General features: G+C 34.3%; 1 protein-coding gene across 1 annotated transcript in view; it reads left to right on the top strand.

The window, feature by feature from the left end:
- LOC129224758 (lachesin-like) overlaps positions 1–17,590 on the top strand; it is a 69,660-nt gene that overhangs the window by 25,543 nt on the left and 26,527 nt on the right. The window contains 4 exon segments of the mRNA XM_054859306.1: positions 5,034–5,149; positions 5,152–5,244; positions 6,184–6,351; positions 16,373–16,501. Coding sequence (XP_054715281.1) covers positions 5,034–5,149; positions 5,152–5,244; positions 6,184–6,351; positions 16,373–16,501 — 506 coding nt within the window.

The following is a 17,590-nucleotide window of genomic DNA, read 5'->3' as shown; positions in this document are numbered from 1 at the left end:
GCAATTTTCCCCCGTCATATCTTGACGGGCGATTTTCAAGTGTTGTATAAAATAATTAGGATAAAGGGTTAAGAAACCGTGCACATCTTTATTATTTGTGCACGGTTCTCTGTGGTATAAATACCTCCGACATATTAAAAAAAATATTAATCTTATACATATAAAATCTGAGTATTCTATCTATCTATCTATCTATCTATCTATGTCCAAGCTTCTTCTCCCGAACGACAGTGAACTGACCATCGAACCAGGTATCGATGGATTCGTCATCCTCCCGTCTTCATGTTTGGCTATTTAACACAATCCTCCGATAATAATTAGCGGAGATATCAATTAAAAATTATTAATTATGACTCTTAGATTTCAAAATCAAATCCATATTTTTCGAAGGCTTTCCTCCATTCAAATTATTATTCAGTGCTTCAACTCAACTTTCCGGATGAACGACTTTTATTAAAATTTACAGCGTGAAGAAAATCATTGAGATAAAAGATCTGTTGCCATTTTTTTCTCGAATATGAACAGGTAAAATTCTTGTTTTTGTTTTGAGGCTTTTCCTGTAATCAGGGGATTTAAAATGTTTACTTTATGGGGGTTTTCCGCAATCTGCCACAAAATTTCACTGACTTTTTTTTTTTTTTTTTTGGTTCAAGCCTGATTGTTAAATACGCGTCACATGACATAACTTTTCATTTTCGAGGAGGACCGTGCACGTCGTAAAGTAAATGAGTGATTTACAAGTTATTTGAGTTCTTTGAGGGTTTGTACCTGGAAAACGGATTGATGTAATTCTTGTACGACCATGTGGATAGAATCCATCCAAATATTTATCTGAGTGGTATGTTGCATTAATAAACACCCGGGCAACGCCGGGTAGTAGACTATTTTATGTAAAAAGTGGATTGTTATTGTGCATAAATATTTCCGATATAGACTATCAGATGTAATTCAGTTTAACGTGAGTAAGGATTATAGTTGATAATGCATATATTTTCCCCTTTTGTGCTGACTGAAAATGTACTCATAACTTGTATCATTGATAACGATTATTAACGTTGATGAGGTGTTTTGGCAAAAATATGTTTTACTGGTGTTTTGCAAACCTTGCTTTACGCGCATTTATTTATTCCTTAACGCGTTAAGAAACTAGTGTCAGTTGTACTACAAAAGCATCAACTGGACTGCCTCTTACATTTTTTTAGGTAGCCCGTGCAACGCCGGGCACGCAGCTAGTCTTATACATATAAAATCTGAGTATCTATCTATCTATGTCCAAGCTTCTTCTCCCAGAACGACAGTGAACTGACCATCGAACCAGGTATCGATGGATTCGTCATCTTTCCCGTCTTCATGTTTGGCTATTTAACATAATCCTCCGATAATAATTAGCGGAGATATCAATTAAAAACTATTAATTATGACTCTTAGATTTCAAAAATCAAATCCCTATTTTTCGAAGGCTTTCCTCCATTCAAAATTATTATTCAGTGCTTCATCTCAACTTTCCATAACAATGCTTTTATTAAAATGTATTAGCGGGTGAAGAAAATCATTGAGATGAAAGATCTGTTGCCATTTTGTTTCTCGAATATGAACAGGTTAAAATTCTTGTTTTATTTTGAGGCTTTGTCCTGTAATCAGGGGATATAAAATGTTTACTTTTTGGGGTTTTTCCGCAATCTGCCGCAAAATTTCAGTGACTTTTTTTTTTTTTTTCTGGTTCAAGCCTGAGTGTTGAACTCGCGTCACTTGATATAACTTTCATTTTTTAGGGTAGCCCGTGCAACGCCCGGGCACGCAGCTAGTAATAATTTAAATTTTGACATCTAGGAATTCAAATTATGTTTTTCGCAATCACAAGTATTTGTATATAGGCGTGGTGTGGGTATGTGTGTGTGTGTCTGTGCAGGCATGAATGTTGTGGGGTATGTATGTGCGTGTGTGTAGGCGTGGGATACGTGGGTGTAGGTGTGTGTATGTATGCTTGTGTGTGTGTAGGCGTGGGATACGTGGGTGTAGGTGTGTGTATGTATGCTTGTGTGTGTGTGTAGGCGTGGGATACGTGGGGTGTAGGTGTGTGTATGTATGCTTGTGTGCGTAGGCGTGGGATATGTGTGTAAGTGTGTGCACGTATGCGTGTGCGTGTGTGTAGGTATGGGTATGTATGCATGCGTGTGTGTGTAGGTGTGTGTATGTATACGTGTGCATGTAGGATATGGACACAATTTGGATACTGTTTTCGCTGGAGGATCAGGTCTGGAGGGGCCTGTCGACGGTGGTTATGCAGAGGGAGGCGGGGGTGGGGGATAAATCATAGGGAACACTCAAAACCGTCAAGTGAGAACAGTAAGCAATGTGATTGCTCAAAAAATTGATAACAAAAAAGTGACATTATAAAAGTGTAAAAAAAGATTTTTTTTTCGTTCGACTTCTGGTTAATGAAAAATATTAAAAAATCATAAAAATTTAGAACAATATATTTTCATTTTAAAGTAAATACAATATTAACAATTGATTATACTTTTGCAGTTTACCTAAAAAGCTTTTTGCCTACTAAATGCCTAAACATGCTCTTTTAATTATACGTTTCAGAATGTCTCTTTTGATAAGTCTCTGACTGTTTATCTAATAAAAAGGAAAAGCTACTTGTACCTCAAGTGATAGAAAAAAGGAAAATGCAGAGATCTAATCTACTGATGTAAGCTTGTAAAAATTTATTGCTTGGCTAAGAAAGGAAGCTCTAAATCAAGTCGAACATTAAGCCACGCCCTGTACCAGTTCATAATACAAGAGTCTGTAGTTTCTTACTAATGGCAAAAAAAAGATAAAGAAGAGTTTTAAAACGGAGAGATTCCACTGATTTTCTTTTCCATTTTCTTTTTCTGGGGGAAAAAAACACGATAGAACTCGGCAAATGACGTTCATCGGCATATGGTATTTTGTATATGATTTTTTCAAGTAAATTGTCAAGATTAAAGATACATTTTTTTTTTTTGCTTGGTATTTTGTATTTTTCCTATGCGGTTCGTCAAAATAGTAGGAGAAGCCGCTCAACTTTTGCAATTTAACTGTTTATAATAAGCAGTTTTTTAGTGTAGAAAATATGTAGTTTTCTGGAATTTTTTTTTTTTTTTTACATTTTTATAACGAAAACTGTTTTTCAAAAAAGAAACACAGGTAATCTGACATCATAACAATATATTTTTGATTTTTTTTGTCCATAGTCATTTTCTCGTGTGTTTTCTTTTTAATTTTTAATTAATCAAGTAATTATTTAGTACTCTTAAAAAGTAGTTTCTCTTATTTTTCAAACGCTTTGCTTTAAACCACAAAAAACTACTTTTAAACGAATTATATGGTGAAATTTGTTTAAGCAGATCGCAAAACATGGATACTTTCCGTTAAAAAAATTAGTAGTAATAATTAGCCTTCAAATATGAATTCTTTATACGGAGTTTTACTTTTAGTCTACAACACCATGAAGATATATATTTTTTATTTTTTTTCAAAATAATTGTAATTTGTCGTCAGTTTATTGAAAGAGTTAGATGACCTCCTCTTTTGACGCATAGAAATAGATTTCTTTGAGAAATGCTTATTTTTGTGCATCAATTAGTTTTAGAGAAAGATATTATTTCTCGAAATGCGAGTTCAGTTTTAATAAAAAAAAAAAACCTCTTCGAACTAAGTAGTTATATTTCCAAAAAAAAAAAATAAATAAAGTATTTTTTGTTAAATGCATGTTTTTTTGTTTAATCATTTTGTGAAAAAATATCGTATGCATGCATGATATAATAAGATGCTTAAAATATAAAATGTATGTGCATGATTTGGATTTGTTAGGACTAGTTTTGTATAAATATCTGTTCTAATCTTCTAAAAAGTCTTCTAGCTTTCTCAAATATATGTTTCCACATAAATGAGAAAAAACTTAATTGCTATAAAGTGTAAACTATATAGCATGTTACTGCTCGTAATATGCCAAAAAAAAAAAAGAAGTTCCGATTTCAAAAATTTGAAATAGCTATTTCATTAATTTGGGAAGAAAACATTTCAGAAACCACAAATAGCTAACATTTTATACGTTACAAAGATAAAAAATAACAAAATAGTGCTACTTAAGCAAGAAAAACACAAAACCTAATCTATACTAATAAGAATCTAACAATCATGGTTGAAAAGTTTAAATTATGGAGAATCATTGCATATTTCCGCTGAGTTTATCTTCATTAAAACTGAATATTATGTTTCTTTAGTTCTTACTTACACCGACAGTGTAGTGTAATGGTTAGACTCTGATCTTTTGCACCCAAAAGGTGCAGGTTTGTACCTGACATCCAGTTGGTGGATTTTCAAGATGCAGAAATTCGATAGTCTTCATGTCGAAATGATTATGCGGCATGTAAAACATCCCCTGAGTACTCGTTTGGCATGGAGTGCTCTTTACAGTATTAAATTCACAGCGCAGTTTCGCATCAAAGAGAGCCCCCTCTTTGGAGCCATTGGGGGACTCCAAAGGAGAGCCCCCCAAGGTGTCTCCATCTAGTGGGAAAACTTGGCGTCAAAATTCTCGTGTTCAAAGCATCCAATCATAGTTGTGCCACGTTCAAGAAACAGATGCTTTATCGGTGGGATGGCACTAATTTTGCTAATGGTTGTGGTCTCTAACGCAGTACCAGTAGAAAAAAAAAATTCTTACTGACAGATTATTATGTACAGTAAAAAACTATAAAGTTGTCCAACCTCCTAAGTTGATCGCTTTTTCAGGCACAGAATTAGTCTGATATTATACAAATCAAACTGTTCAAGTTCACTGTCGCACAGCAAAATTGATTAAGTAGTGCACCGCACGTGGTCAACTTACGCTGGTTTCACTGTAGTTACTTTAGTCCTTGTTTATAGCTTGTACTTAGGGTTATTATTCCATTAGGATAGGTTGTATTTTAAACCGTTTTAATCTCAGTATACTATACATACTATACGGCAGTTAGAAACTCTCGATGTCAATTAGATTATATTTCTCATTGCAACAGGTGGCCTGGCTTTCGATTGGAGACGAAGACCATCCTTACTATCCATCGCCACGTTATCTCGCGGAACTACCGGATCACATTAAGCCATAGCGAACACCGCATCTGGGATTTTGCACATCGAATGATGTCCAGGAGGTGGACGCTGGTGGATATATGTGCCAGGTTAATACGGTACCCATGCTCAGTCAAGTTGGGTACTTGGATGTCGTGGGTAAGTCAAATTAGTTCTTAGATTTTCCTTTCTTTGACAACATTAACGTTGATTAGTAAAGGGATTGAATCAACTAAATGAAAGCTATCGTACAACATTCAAGGTGCGAAACTAGATGCCTCTTGCTTCATATAAAATCATACTTATAAACTTTGATTAAGAAATTCCTTTTAACAAAATGTTTACCGAATCACGTTAAGTCATTTCGAACACCGCATCTGGATTTTGCTCATTGATGATGTCCAGGAGGTGAATATATGTGCTAGGTTAATGCGGTATCCATGCTTAGTCGAAGTTCGGTAAAGCAGTATAAAAATTGGGGCCCTCTGCAATAGAGAGTTCATATCGTCGCCTCAGAGCACCAGTAAAAGCATCTTATCCCAGTAATAACACTAAGATACACTAGTGTTGCTCTGAGGCGACTATATATGTAGTTTAAGATTATAAGTACAAGGCTGAACGTAAAGCATGTGCAGAATTGTGGATCCTGAAACTTTGAAACTTTTCAAACATTGCAAGTAATCCAGGTTTTGAAGGTTTTCCTTGATTGAAGTATGTCAATTGAAAGCATATTTCAAATGAACTCCATTTTCCCCATACCGGTCGCTTCAGAGCAACCTTAATATATTTTAGTGTTATTTCTAGGGTTAGATATCCTACTGTTGCTCTGAGACGACGACATTCTTTCACATCATTTAAAAAAAAAATGTTGCCATTTTGTTTAATGAAGAGTTTTTTTTTTAAATCTTTTCAATCCATAACAAACTACGAGTAATTTATACAGAGAGCCATTTCGTATTATATACAGGATACTAACCTTTCGTTAAACCCAATCCAGTTCACATACCACTGGTCTAGAGCAATGTCATATGTTCTTCTATTTTCTCTTAACTTGACTTTTAAAGTTATTCAAAACTTTGCCCATCTTTCTGTCTTCAGTTCCACCTGACATCAAGGACACGGAATCCAGCTCCGACGTGATAGCGCGGGAGGGGACAGACGTCTCCATGACCTGCAAGGCCAAAGGGAAGCCGAAGCCCACGCTTTCGTGGCGGAGAGAAGACAACCTGCCAGTTGCAATCGGGAACTGGCAAGCCAAGCACAAAGGTCTCAAACTTATCCTTCTATTTCCCTTCTTACCACAAATATCAAACTAGTTTTCAACACTTTGTACCCTCCTTGCTACCGATTTGCCACAGAGTTCACCTATACTCCCTTGTCTCATGTCACACGATATTATATAATCATGTAAGGAATTGTTGGTTGAAATAAAATAGTGGGTCACTTCTTTAACATTATAGTAGACTTTAGACAAAAAGTTAATAACTCTGAAGTTTAAGGTACCTAATAATACAAGACATTTTCAAAGTTCGATACACATATTGATATCTTGTGGTTTATCAAAAAAAAGTTATAAGATGATAAACTTTTTTTAAAAAATTTAATATTTTAAATTTTTATTGAGATCGACTGATGTCAAGAGTGTAGTACTTTTTCAGACAATATTAGTCATGTTTGGATTTTAATAAATATTTATCACAATTTGTTAAGCGCGCTTTGGGAAAAGTGAATTAATTCATTTCATTTGTATATTCCTTCATTTTTATACCACCTATGCATTCATTCATTCCTTAATTAATTCATTTACTTTCACTTATATCTTATAAATTTAATATTTTATTCAATCATACATTTTGTATACATATTTCTTTATTTTTTCGTTAATTGCTTAATGATCTAGTTAAAACATATTTTTTTATAATTAAACGGGCCACAATAAACCAGAGAATTATTTCGTTTTTCGCTTTGCTCCATACACAGCGTAAAATGAAAAGATTCAAAGACATTTTTTTGAAAGTTCAAATTGACTGTCAACATTTGAAAAACAACATTTTAATGCAAGTTTTACGATAAAACATCAGTTTTTTTACGTACTGCGATTTTCAAGATCATTTCTAATTTGTTCATTTTGTAAAAAAAAAGAAGTCAACTTTTTCCCCTTGCCCTAGATTCCCCTTCATGCATTTCAGGAATAAATTACTACTTCATAGATGTATTCAATGTCTCCGTGATATATGGGGAGGAGGTTTATATATCTTGCGTATTGTAATATACACTGGTGTGCAAAACTTAAGGACGAAGTCGAAAAATTAGCATATGAGCTGAACGAAGAGGCAGAGCAGACAGAAAGACCAATCAGGAGATTAAGTAAGGTGATGTACGGTAGCACATGCGCAGATATGCAGGCAGACGTAATGGGGGAGTGTCTGAGTAGTATAAAGCATGTTGTCGGTGTAAGATCAGTATTTCTGGCAAAGAGATTGCACGCCGTATAGCAGTTAAAATCACACTGAGTTGCTGCCTCAGCGATAAATGGCGAATAATAAATCTGTTAGACGATATCTGGATGCTTTTACCCGAGGTCGAATCATTGGGAAGTTGGAGGAAGGCCGCAGTGTGACAAGTGTGGCTGCAGAGTTCGGAATTGCTCACAGCATCGTTTCACTACTTTGGAGACAATTTCAAACTACAGGAACAGCTACCCGGGGGTGCAGTAGTGGTCGTCTTCGAGAAACCACATCCGCAGATGACCGGTATATTGTCTTACAGGCCAGAAGAAACAGGCGGCAGACAGCGGGAGAAATCGCTAGACACACGACACAGGCGACTGGACGACCGATATCGCGTTTTACCGTGGCCAGAAGACTGCACGGTGGTGGTCTGTTTGCACGACGCCCTATACGGTGTGTACCTCTAACGCCTGCCCATCGGAGAAGGCGTTCTCTGTGGTGCCGGGAACACCGGAATTGGAGAGACAATGAATGGGGACGAGTTCTCTTTACAGATGAGAGCAGATTCAGTCTGAGTTGCGATTCTCATCGCATACTCATCTGGCGAGAGCGGGGAAGCCGCAATCATCCCTCGAACATCATTGAAAGGGACAGGTATGGAGGTCGCGGTGTTCTCGTTTGGGGAGGCCTCATGCTTGGTAGCCGTACAGACCTTCACATCTTCGTATTCAGGTTCAGTCAACGGGACCCGTTATTGTAACAGATTCTTCTTCCATATGGGCAGACGCTGTGAAACCTGCCTAGCAGTCGGGGGAGATCATATCCCCTACTAAAGACTGGATGTTTCTTGCTGGACACCCATCACATGGATGTTTCGGGCTTCAGTCGCATTGCGCTAAATGCTACTTTTTCAATGAAGCTTCTTTTTATCCCTCTGATTTCTCTTTTAGTAAGTGTTGCTTACATTACACATGTCCTTACGTATTGGGGATCTTATGATATTAAATGTGTTGATTTGGAAAGCTTTTGTACAAAGTTATATTGAAAAAACCGTCTCGACCTTAATTTTTGCACACCAGTGTACAGTTGTTATGTGTAAATCCCTTAAAACATTTAGTTTTAAAGGCTGTGGAAATCACGTAATAAATTTCGGCTCTGGGTTTTATTTTGTCGTGTTTGTTTTAATTATATGCTATTTTTACTATTTAAGCTGTCTACACTTCATTTTTGAAGCTTTTATCGGGTATCTTTACCTCCAAAGCTCACTTTTCTTAGTTGAAAAAGGAGTTCCTTGAGACCTAGAAACACGTGTCTGAATTTATCCGTAAATTTGTGTGATAAAACGTTGCTATATTTTCTGAAACTTTTCGAATGTCTTTGAATGATTAAAATAATTTAATAACAACTAACAGATATTAAATATTGTTGAAAATTATTTTGTTTCGCATTTAATAGTATATGGATATGAAGTAAACTACATAATTTTAATTTCTTGTCTTCTTTTTCTTTCTAGTATCGAAAGTCATTAATGACACGGAGAAACCCACAAAAAGTAAGCTCAAGTAATTATGCATTTTTATCTTAAATAAAAAAAAATGACTTTTGCCTATATACATACATTATGTAAAAGAAAAATTAGAAGAAAGAAGTAATCTAAAAATTGTAGAAAAAACTGTTAAAGTGTTGCGTACATGCATTAGAGTCGAGTGTCGATTAATTTTTAGAATAAACAAATGTATGAAATATTTTGACGCAGCTACAACAATTTTTTAAACTAAGATCAGATTTTGCTGTTGTCGTGTGCCACCCAGGCTGGCAACTTGAGGTGCGTTGCTTTCACTTTTCCAACTGTACCTTAATTTGGTGTGAAGTTCGACTTCCACAATCCACACATACCAAAAGACCCGTTTATAGGATAAAGAACTATTAACAGCATAACAATACATTCACACACAAAGAAAGGACCAGGACAGGAGAAAGAAAGTACGTCCATGGCCGACCCGGGATTTGAACCCGGGACTCCCCATCGCAGTCAGACTGCTCTAACCTTTAGGCAAGGCTGCCGGCATTATATTTTGTTGATTTGGGTTTAAGAATCCCGTATTAAAAATTTCAAAGTTTCCCACTCTTTTGAAGTAAGCAATATATTACTTCAAAATACAACTAGTAAAGAGCAAACTTTAAGCGCAAAAGCTAATAACGAAGATGTTGCTTCTTAATTTTACTTAACATAGTTATGGCATACGTAGGAACAGAAACATATTGTACTAAAAGTAAGACAAAAATTACAAGACAATCGAAGTTTATATAAAAAGTAAATACAACGGTTTTTTTTTTTTTTTTTTTTGCTGTAGCATGCAGTTTATCGCAACAGGTGACAAGTTACTAACATTTTTACTGACATTAATTTTCGTTGAAGAATTTTTATTTATTCAGAGAAGATATTATTAACAAGTGTTCAATAGCTAAGACATTTGTAGAGATAAAATTGTTGCAATTTTCTCTGAGTTACACATTGTTGCCTGTAAGTGATTTTTCCAATGATGCAATCAGACCTGTTACTTTGATTTTTAAACTACAGGTATGAAATGATACTGGTATTAGCGTAGATTCAAATTCACTGTTAGGGACTGTTCCTAAAAAATATCACACTTTTTCCCTAATATAGACCCTGTCTTTTTTTGTCACAAAGTAATACCCTTCACTTTACAAAATCCCTCTGTCACATGTCAAATGGTTTTTATAAGTTTATAGCTATAAAAAATGCGCGATGTCCCACTTCTTGCTACCACTTCCTCCTCTTAATACAAAATCACAACTTTACGATCCCCCCCCCCCTTCCATTCAAAGCGTAGCATCCTTTGCGGAATTGCACAAAATTCCACAAAGAATGCACTTCATCCACAAAGGACGCAAAAATTGCACTTAATCATTTCACAAAAATAAGCAACAGATTTTGCCAAAAGAACTATGTGCGTTTTACTAAGTGAAATTAATCAGAGCAATATATACTCGTAAATCCTTTTTGTGAAATGGATGAGTCAAATCTATTAGAGTAGTGATTCTCAACCTGTGGAGCGCGCCTCCATAGGGGGCGCGAGTACACTCGAGGGGGGGGGAGGGGCGAATATATCCAATGAGAAAAAAATATTTAAAATAATTGATTAACTGACGTAAAGGAAAAGCAGACATACAAATAGAAAAGAAAATGCATTTCAACACATTTAATAATTATCTTCTTAAAGTAAACGACTTTTGAATCAAAAAATACTTAATAGAAACATACCAAATTAAAAAAATTTGTAATTATTAGTGACTTCCTTGTCCCGGTCTTGAAGAACATAATTCTTCGAAAAAAGGCTCAATATTAGAAATCGACACTCTCAGTTCTGATTCTATACTTAGACGAGATCTATATTTTGTTTTCAAAGAAGCTAAACAGCAGAAAACCCAGTTTTACAAAGGTAGGATGTTGAAAATGGTAATAGAATGCGAAATGCCCTCGAATGCGGAAAAAGAATCCTCTACTGATGACCAAAATCCAAATGGTGATTTATTATTAAATTGTCTTTTAGTTTCGGCACTTGTTATTTTTCTTCCTCATCAATGGATTTTCCTTCGGGAACCTTATTAAATTGATTTTTAATCCACTCGTAACTTGATATTAGCTCTTGCGTCAGTAAGAAAATACTTTTTAAAATTATTTGCCAGTATGGCTAAATGATTTTCAGTGGTTACAAAAGCAACTTTTACATGTTCTTCTTTAGCTTTGTCAAGTTAGCTTTGTAAAGCATTGTTAGAGGTTGATAATCAACCTCATCTAGAACCAAGATAGCTTCCAATTAATTTGCATCCAGTTCTTTAATTTCCTGTATTCAAATAAGAGTATGCTCAAAACAAAGTTATGCGTAGTAATATTAAATTTGTTTACGAAACTATAAGTATTTTTTGGTAATAATCTGCTTCAGCTATCCCAACTAGCTGCAGTTTCAATTTTTGACTGGTCCCTCGTATTGAAGGGGAGGGGGGGGGGGGGGGTAGGCATGAGCTCCCGTCAATGTTCAAAAGGGGGTGGGGACGTAGAGCTTTAAAGGTTGAGAGCCCCTGTATTAGAGACACATTTTAACCAATGCAATGCAAATTTTCAGAAATCTTCAAACTATGGAGCTTTCTATTATTTATGTAGACCTTATTGTTGTTTAAATGTAAATTATTAGAGCAAGTTTGCCCCGTTAGAACGCTGGTCACTCCATCTGGTGGAAAACTGCATGTCAAAGTTAACCGTACCATTGACAACAGCGCCTTAACACACGGAAAGCTGGATGCCATATCGAAGGTTGCACGAGGTTTGCAAAAGGCAAAGCTTTCTGCGCAGCTTCGTTGGAAATTTATAAAAACAATGTTTATCTTTGTGCCTGACTTTCTGTTGTTATTTAGGCAGAATTTCATATAGTTACAAAACATAGTTCAGAACTGAAAAATAAAAGAACAATCGTTAAATCATACTTTTCGGAACAGACAAAAAGCTTTCCCCCCTTCCGACCCTTCAAATATTCACCATCAAGACATCTTGCCAACGTAAAACTACGACAGCATGATGCAAGAAGGAAAACCAAAACTCATAGATTATCGGAGCTTCGCGCAAGATTCCATTAGGTTCTAAACCCACATCTCTGTCTCAAAACCATTATTATCATTCCCATTCTGCCTTTCTGTACATGCAAGCCCAAAACTTTCCCCACACCTTCGAATTCCAATAACTACCCTAAAAGAACCACTCACAAAAGAAGAATTCTAATTCTTAAAAGAGCAGTATCTCTCCTTGAAAAAATATTAACACAAGTTCCATTTCAATAATTTTCAATTTAATATTCCTAATGTTCTATCTGTTTCCATTTCGCTGCTCAATTGCTTTATGTTAAAGAAATGGATACTTTTATTCACTTTTTATGGAAACACATTTTTCTCCCATCCATAGGTCTTTCGCTTCTTTTAATAGCGAATGAAAAACAACACGGTCCTTTCTCAGTAACTTCTTCTCGCTGTCTGAATGAGCTTAATTTAAAAATGTAAATGATATTTTCCTTCATTGCTGCTCTTGTATTATTTTTCATTTAAAATTCGAAGCTGATATTCATATTTCAAACGAAGAGAATAAGAAAATCTTCTCCGAAAAAAATGTTCAATCTAGGTAAAAGGCCATTAAGCAGATAAGAAATTCCTTACCCATTATTTTTACGAAAATTTACATTTTCGTTTGAGCTTTTTTTTAACACAAGTGCTTTAAGTTTCCAGTGACACAACATGAACGTGAATTTTGTTTAAGTATTTATTTATACGTATAATTGTAAAATGTCCAAAAAAAAAAAAAACTTTTTTTTAAAAAAGATGGTAGGAATAAATAAGGTAAAATCGATATTGCTGTTTTTTAAGATAGTAAGTATTTTTTATTTTATTTTATACATTTATGCTTGACAAGAAATTCATAAAACGGATGTGAAGTCTTCTATCAATGTTCAGTCGTAAAACTGCATGAAAATGTTTTAACAATATTTAATATATAAGATACAGTAGAAGATTAGAATAAAATTAGATATCAGGTTCTTTTTAAAAATAGCAATGTACATATTCTGGTACTATTTGGTGGTTTAACGGAAGTTCTGGGAGTCTTTTCAAGCACGTGAAATGTCGGACATCTCAAATTTTTAAAGGGGCCAAATTGTTGGAGCACGTCTAGCTGAAGCAAGTGTAACTGAAACATTTCAACTTTTTGGAGCATCTAAAAGTACAGTATCTAAAGTCATGACAGCGTACACACAGCGCGGTGAGAGAAGCTCTTCAAAGCAAAATAGTGGGCGGAAAGAAAAGCTCAGTGAAATAAACAGACGGGCATTGAAGTGGATTGCAATGTCGAAAGCGAACAACAGCAGCAAAAGTGACCAGAGAATTCAATCGCTATATAGAGTCACCAGTGTGAGTGATCAAAGTTAGAAGGGCACCTTTATAAACAGAACATAACATTTACAGCATAGTTCCCAAAAATTGTTTTCCAAGTGTTTCCATTATTTTGATAACTACCTGTATATATTTATGTATTGATAAATATATACAGGTTGCACTTGATTCATAAAACGGACTAGCTAAAACACATGCTTTTTCTGCAGTCTTCTGTCAACGTGCAGTCAAAAAATAACAATACTTAAAGTGTGAGAAAAAGCGGTTGTGACTAACTAACTAAATATTAATATCTTTCGAGAAAATTTTATTTGATTTCAAGCCGCTATTTTTTTCTTAGGTTCGTAGCAATAACCTAAGTAAATCGATGTTGTTATTTTTAGCTTTACGTATATTTTAATGTCATTTCATATATTTTTCAGAAATATGTAAATTACAAAACTGATGTGGAAAAACACTCTTGTTTTGTAATCGTTCCTCTAATTTTCAGTCATAAAACTGCATAAAATGGATTTAGAAATTCAGTATTTAATGTGTGTTGCAGTGGTTGTAACTAAATATGTGCTAACACTATACCATCGGGGATACCATTTGGAAGAATTTAAGTTACATTTACGTAAACGTTGGATTCCGGTTCCGAAACTACTTTTTTTTTAGTAATTTATCATTGGAAAAAAAAATAACTTTCAATACATGAAACGCAAAAAAAAGTTAACAAATGTTTTTTTCAATAAAGCATTTTTTTTTCAACCTTTACAGACCTGAGTTTTGCCGACGTTAACAAAATGAAATTGAGTCAAATCTTTCTTCATTTATAATTTTAAAAAAATGTAAATGACGTTGATGATTTGTTTTGTGCACCTGAACAAAGATCATCTTGAATTATACTTACAATTCAAAATATAACCCAACGAAACAAATTCTCTAAAGGGAGTTTCCATCCGAAATTATATTAACAGAACATGCTTATTATTGTTGGAATTTAACTGCTGTCTAGCCTTATATAAAGTAGTAAGTCGAGTATTTTGTTCTGATTTTAATTTATTTTAGTTTAATTTTGGGGAGTATATTGCGTCAAAGTAAGAAATGCCTAACTACAAATTTTTTAAGAAATAATTTTTGGCACGTTTATTATTTATTTTTTCATTTAATAACTAAACTTATAGTGATATGGCTACGTTAATGAAACAAAAATATATCTATTAGTGTACTAAAAGTAAGTCAAATATGTGCTCTGGACAAACCTGAATTATAATTCAATGTGCACATCCTTATCTTTCTACCAATATCTAATTTTTAACAAGCACTGTTTCTTTTACATCTATACCTTCTAAAATGTTGCAACTATTTATGAAAATCCAAGTTATAATAATTATTTTTCTGTAGTTATTCTCAAATAATTGGTATAGAGTTTCAATAGTTCGTAAACATGTATTTTGTTTTCTGTGTTTGGAGTGCAATTTGCTTAGATTATGAACTAGAAAATTATCTCTCTTGAGATTCTTTTTACTAACAACTCAGAAAAACCAAAATAGAATTCATTCATTATTATTTAAGCTGATAATTAAGATAAAATGACTTTTTAAAATACGTAACATAAACTAAAAGCATTTCAAGTTGGGCATTGTCATGTTTTTCCACGAGTGTTAATCCAGACTTTTAACTCCCTCGAGGTATACTTACAGGCAGATTAAACCTGAATAGGTGTTTTCTAACATGCAGGCAGAAAGAACCTATTCAGGTTTTATCTGTCTGTTCCTATTCATGTTATGGGAATTTTAAAAATCATGCTGCAACGCAATTATGCCACATATTTTTGACTTTTTAAATTTTTGTATCGTCTTAATAGTTTTAAATTTAAAAACTTTGCTTAAAATATGCAAAATCAACATATTTTACGACATTTATATGTCCCCCCCTAAACTTTGAAACATTTTTTTAAGTAATACAAAGTATTTTTTTTTATTAACTAAAAAATGTTACTTTCCTTTTCTTAACTTCCACACGTAATCCAAGATTATAGACATAATCCCTTTATGGATCTTTAAAAAACTAAACAAATTTGCTTTATTAATTACAATTTTTTTTTCTTCGCGTTATTCTTGCTTATCCAATTAACAGTCTATCGGGGACGGCTCCTCTGTATGAGTATATATTTCAAAGCAATATGAATCTCATTGTTTGCTTTAAGGGGACGTCCATAAATAAAAGTGTTACACTTATTTACTTATTTTCATCATTTTTACAGCTGTTGCCACCTTGTCACGATGTGCCACACTTCACCATACCTCCTTCAATCCTCCTGTCACATGTCACGCTATTTTTCATGAACCTAATTTTAATAAAAATGTCCTTGGCACTTCTTGTCACTCCCTCCCGCCCCCTAGTCACAAACTCACACATTCACGAACACCTTCAAAGCATGACATCATTTCATACTACCCTTAAGGCCTCCTGCACGCGAGGCGGTTAGTTGAATTAGTTTTCCAAAAAAGAGTTGCCTATTAGCTAGTTGACTCGAATTTTTCTATGTCTTCGCACGAGGCAACTAAAATGAGTCGACTTTTCTTCAAATACACCGAGTTTATTTGGGCAGCTGCTGCACAACGCTGTCAAAACTCAACTGAGTTGACTCAACTAGTTGAAAGGACGCTTGGCAAAGTTCCAATGAGTTAAATAAAATGGCGATTAAACTCATCAGGAAAGGATGCTGGGCAATACCTTCACTTTTATACCTGATTACACACACAGGTCTGTTCGAAAGTTGATTCAACTAAGTTGCCTCGTGTGAATTAGACCTAAAGTTGTGCTTAAGAAATTTATTCTCTTGAGTTAAAAAGAATCCGTTGTGTTTGATTGGCTTTATTTTGTTCTTCTTACAGAGACCCTTCATCATGGCGAAACGTTGACTATCAAGAAAGTAAGCCGACTGCATATGGGAGCTTATCTGTGCATTGCTTCAAACGGGGTGCCCCCTGCTGTTAGCCGACGAATTTTGTTGCAAGTTAATTGTAAGTGATCCTCATAGTAGTTCCTACTTCTTATTTGTTCCTGGTGAAATAATTAAATAGTTTAACTTCACAATCAGTTAGTTCTCAACCGTGAATTTTCATTTCATAAATTGATTTTTCTTTGAGGATATTATGCTACTATTATGCTTGTTTTGAACGAATCGTGCACAAGCAGGCGGAAAACTGCTATAAAAATAATAATAATAAATAAATAATAATAATGCATGAAAAGTTTTTCCCCCCTATCTCTTAAAAAAGTTTAGCAGGTTTTACTACTACACAATTCATTTAAAAAACCATTAAAAGAAATACAATAACTTTCAGGGAATAAAATGTTAATACCAACAGCTAATAATTCAGTCTTACACTGATTTTTAAAAAAATCATTAAATAAAAAAAAATCTACTTCAGATTCAAACCCAATATTTTTTTTCTTTTGAGCCCAAACTCAAAAAGTTTAAACACACCTTTCGTATTTCTGAGAAGATATAGATGATTTTCAACTTGACGCAAGGTATAAGCGCAGCCAGAGTGCAGTTTCTTGGGTGTAACGGTTCGGTGGTACTAAGACTGGAACTCTTCATTAAAACCAAACGTTCTTGTTGGTTGACTCTCAAAATCTTCATTGAAATGCTACCCTGAAGTTTTTTCTATCATCAACGCCATATTAAGTTTTCGATGTCAGCGTCACCTACATGCATTTGATCAAAATTGTACCAACGCTTAAAAACACTTGAGGATAGAATGATCAAAATGAAAAATATATATATACATTAATCCTAAGTAGCTTTTTTAAAAACACAGTTTCTTCATCAGTGGACGACTTTATAAACACTGTGTTTTACTTAGATGGTAAAACCATTTCTTATAATATCGAAAATCACTTTTGTTTCATCCAAAAACGATTTTAACAACAATACCATGCCAGTGATAAATTCACGGAAAAATAAATAAGAACAAATAGATAAGAGCATAAGTTAAGGAAAAAAAATCAGTTCTGTTAAAAAAAATTTAAGTAGAGGGGCGCTACTGTAAAAATGAAAAAAAAGTAAGGCAACAACATCTTCTTGCGTCACTCATCAACCACCT

Source organism: Uloborus diversus, chromosome 6 (genome assembly GCF_026930045.1).
Source record: "Uloborus diversus isolate 005 chromosome 6, Udiv.v.3.1, whole genome shotgun sequence".
In the NCBI taxonomy this organism is placed as follows: domain Eukaryota; kingdom Metazoa; phylum Arthropoda; class Arachnida; order Araneae; family Uloboridae; genus Uloborus; species Uloborus diversus.
Note: the sequence above shows the minus strand (reverse complement) of the source record. Positions and strands in the feature narration are given on the sequence as shown.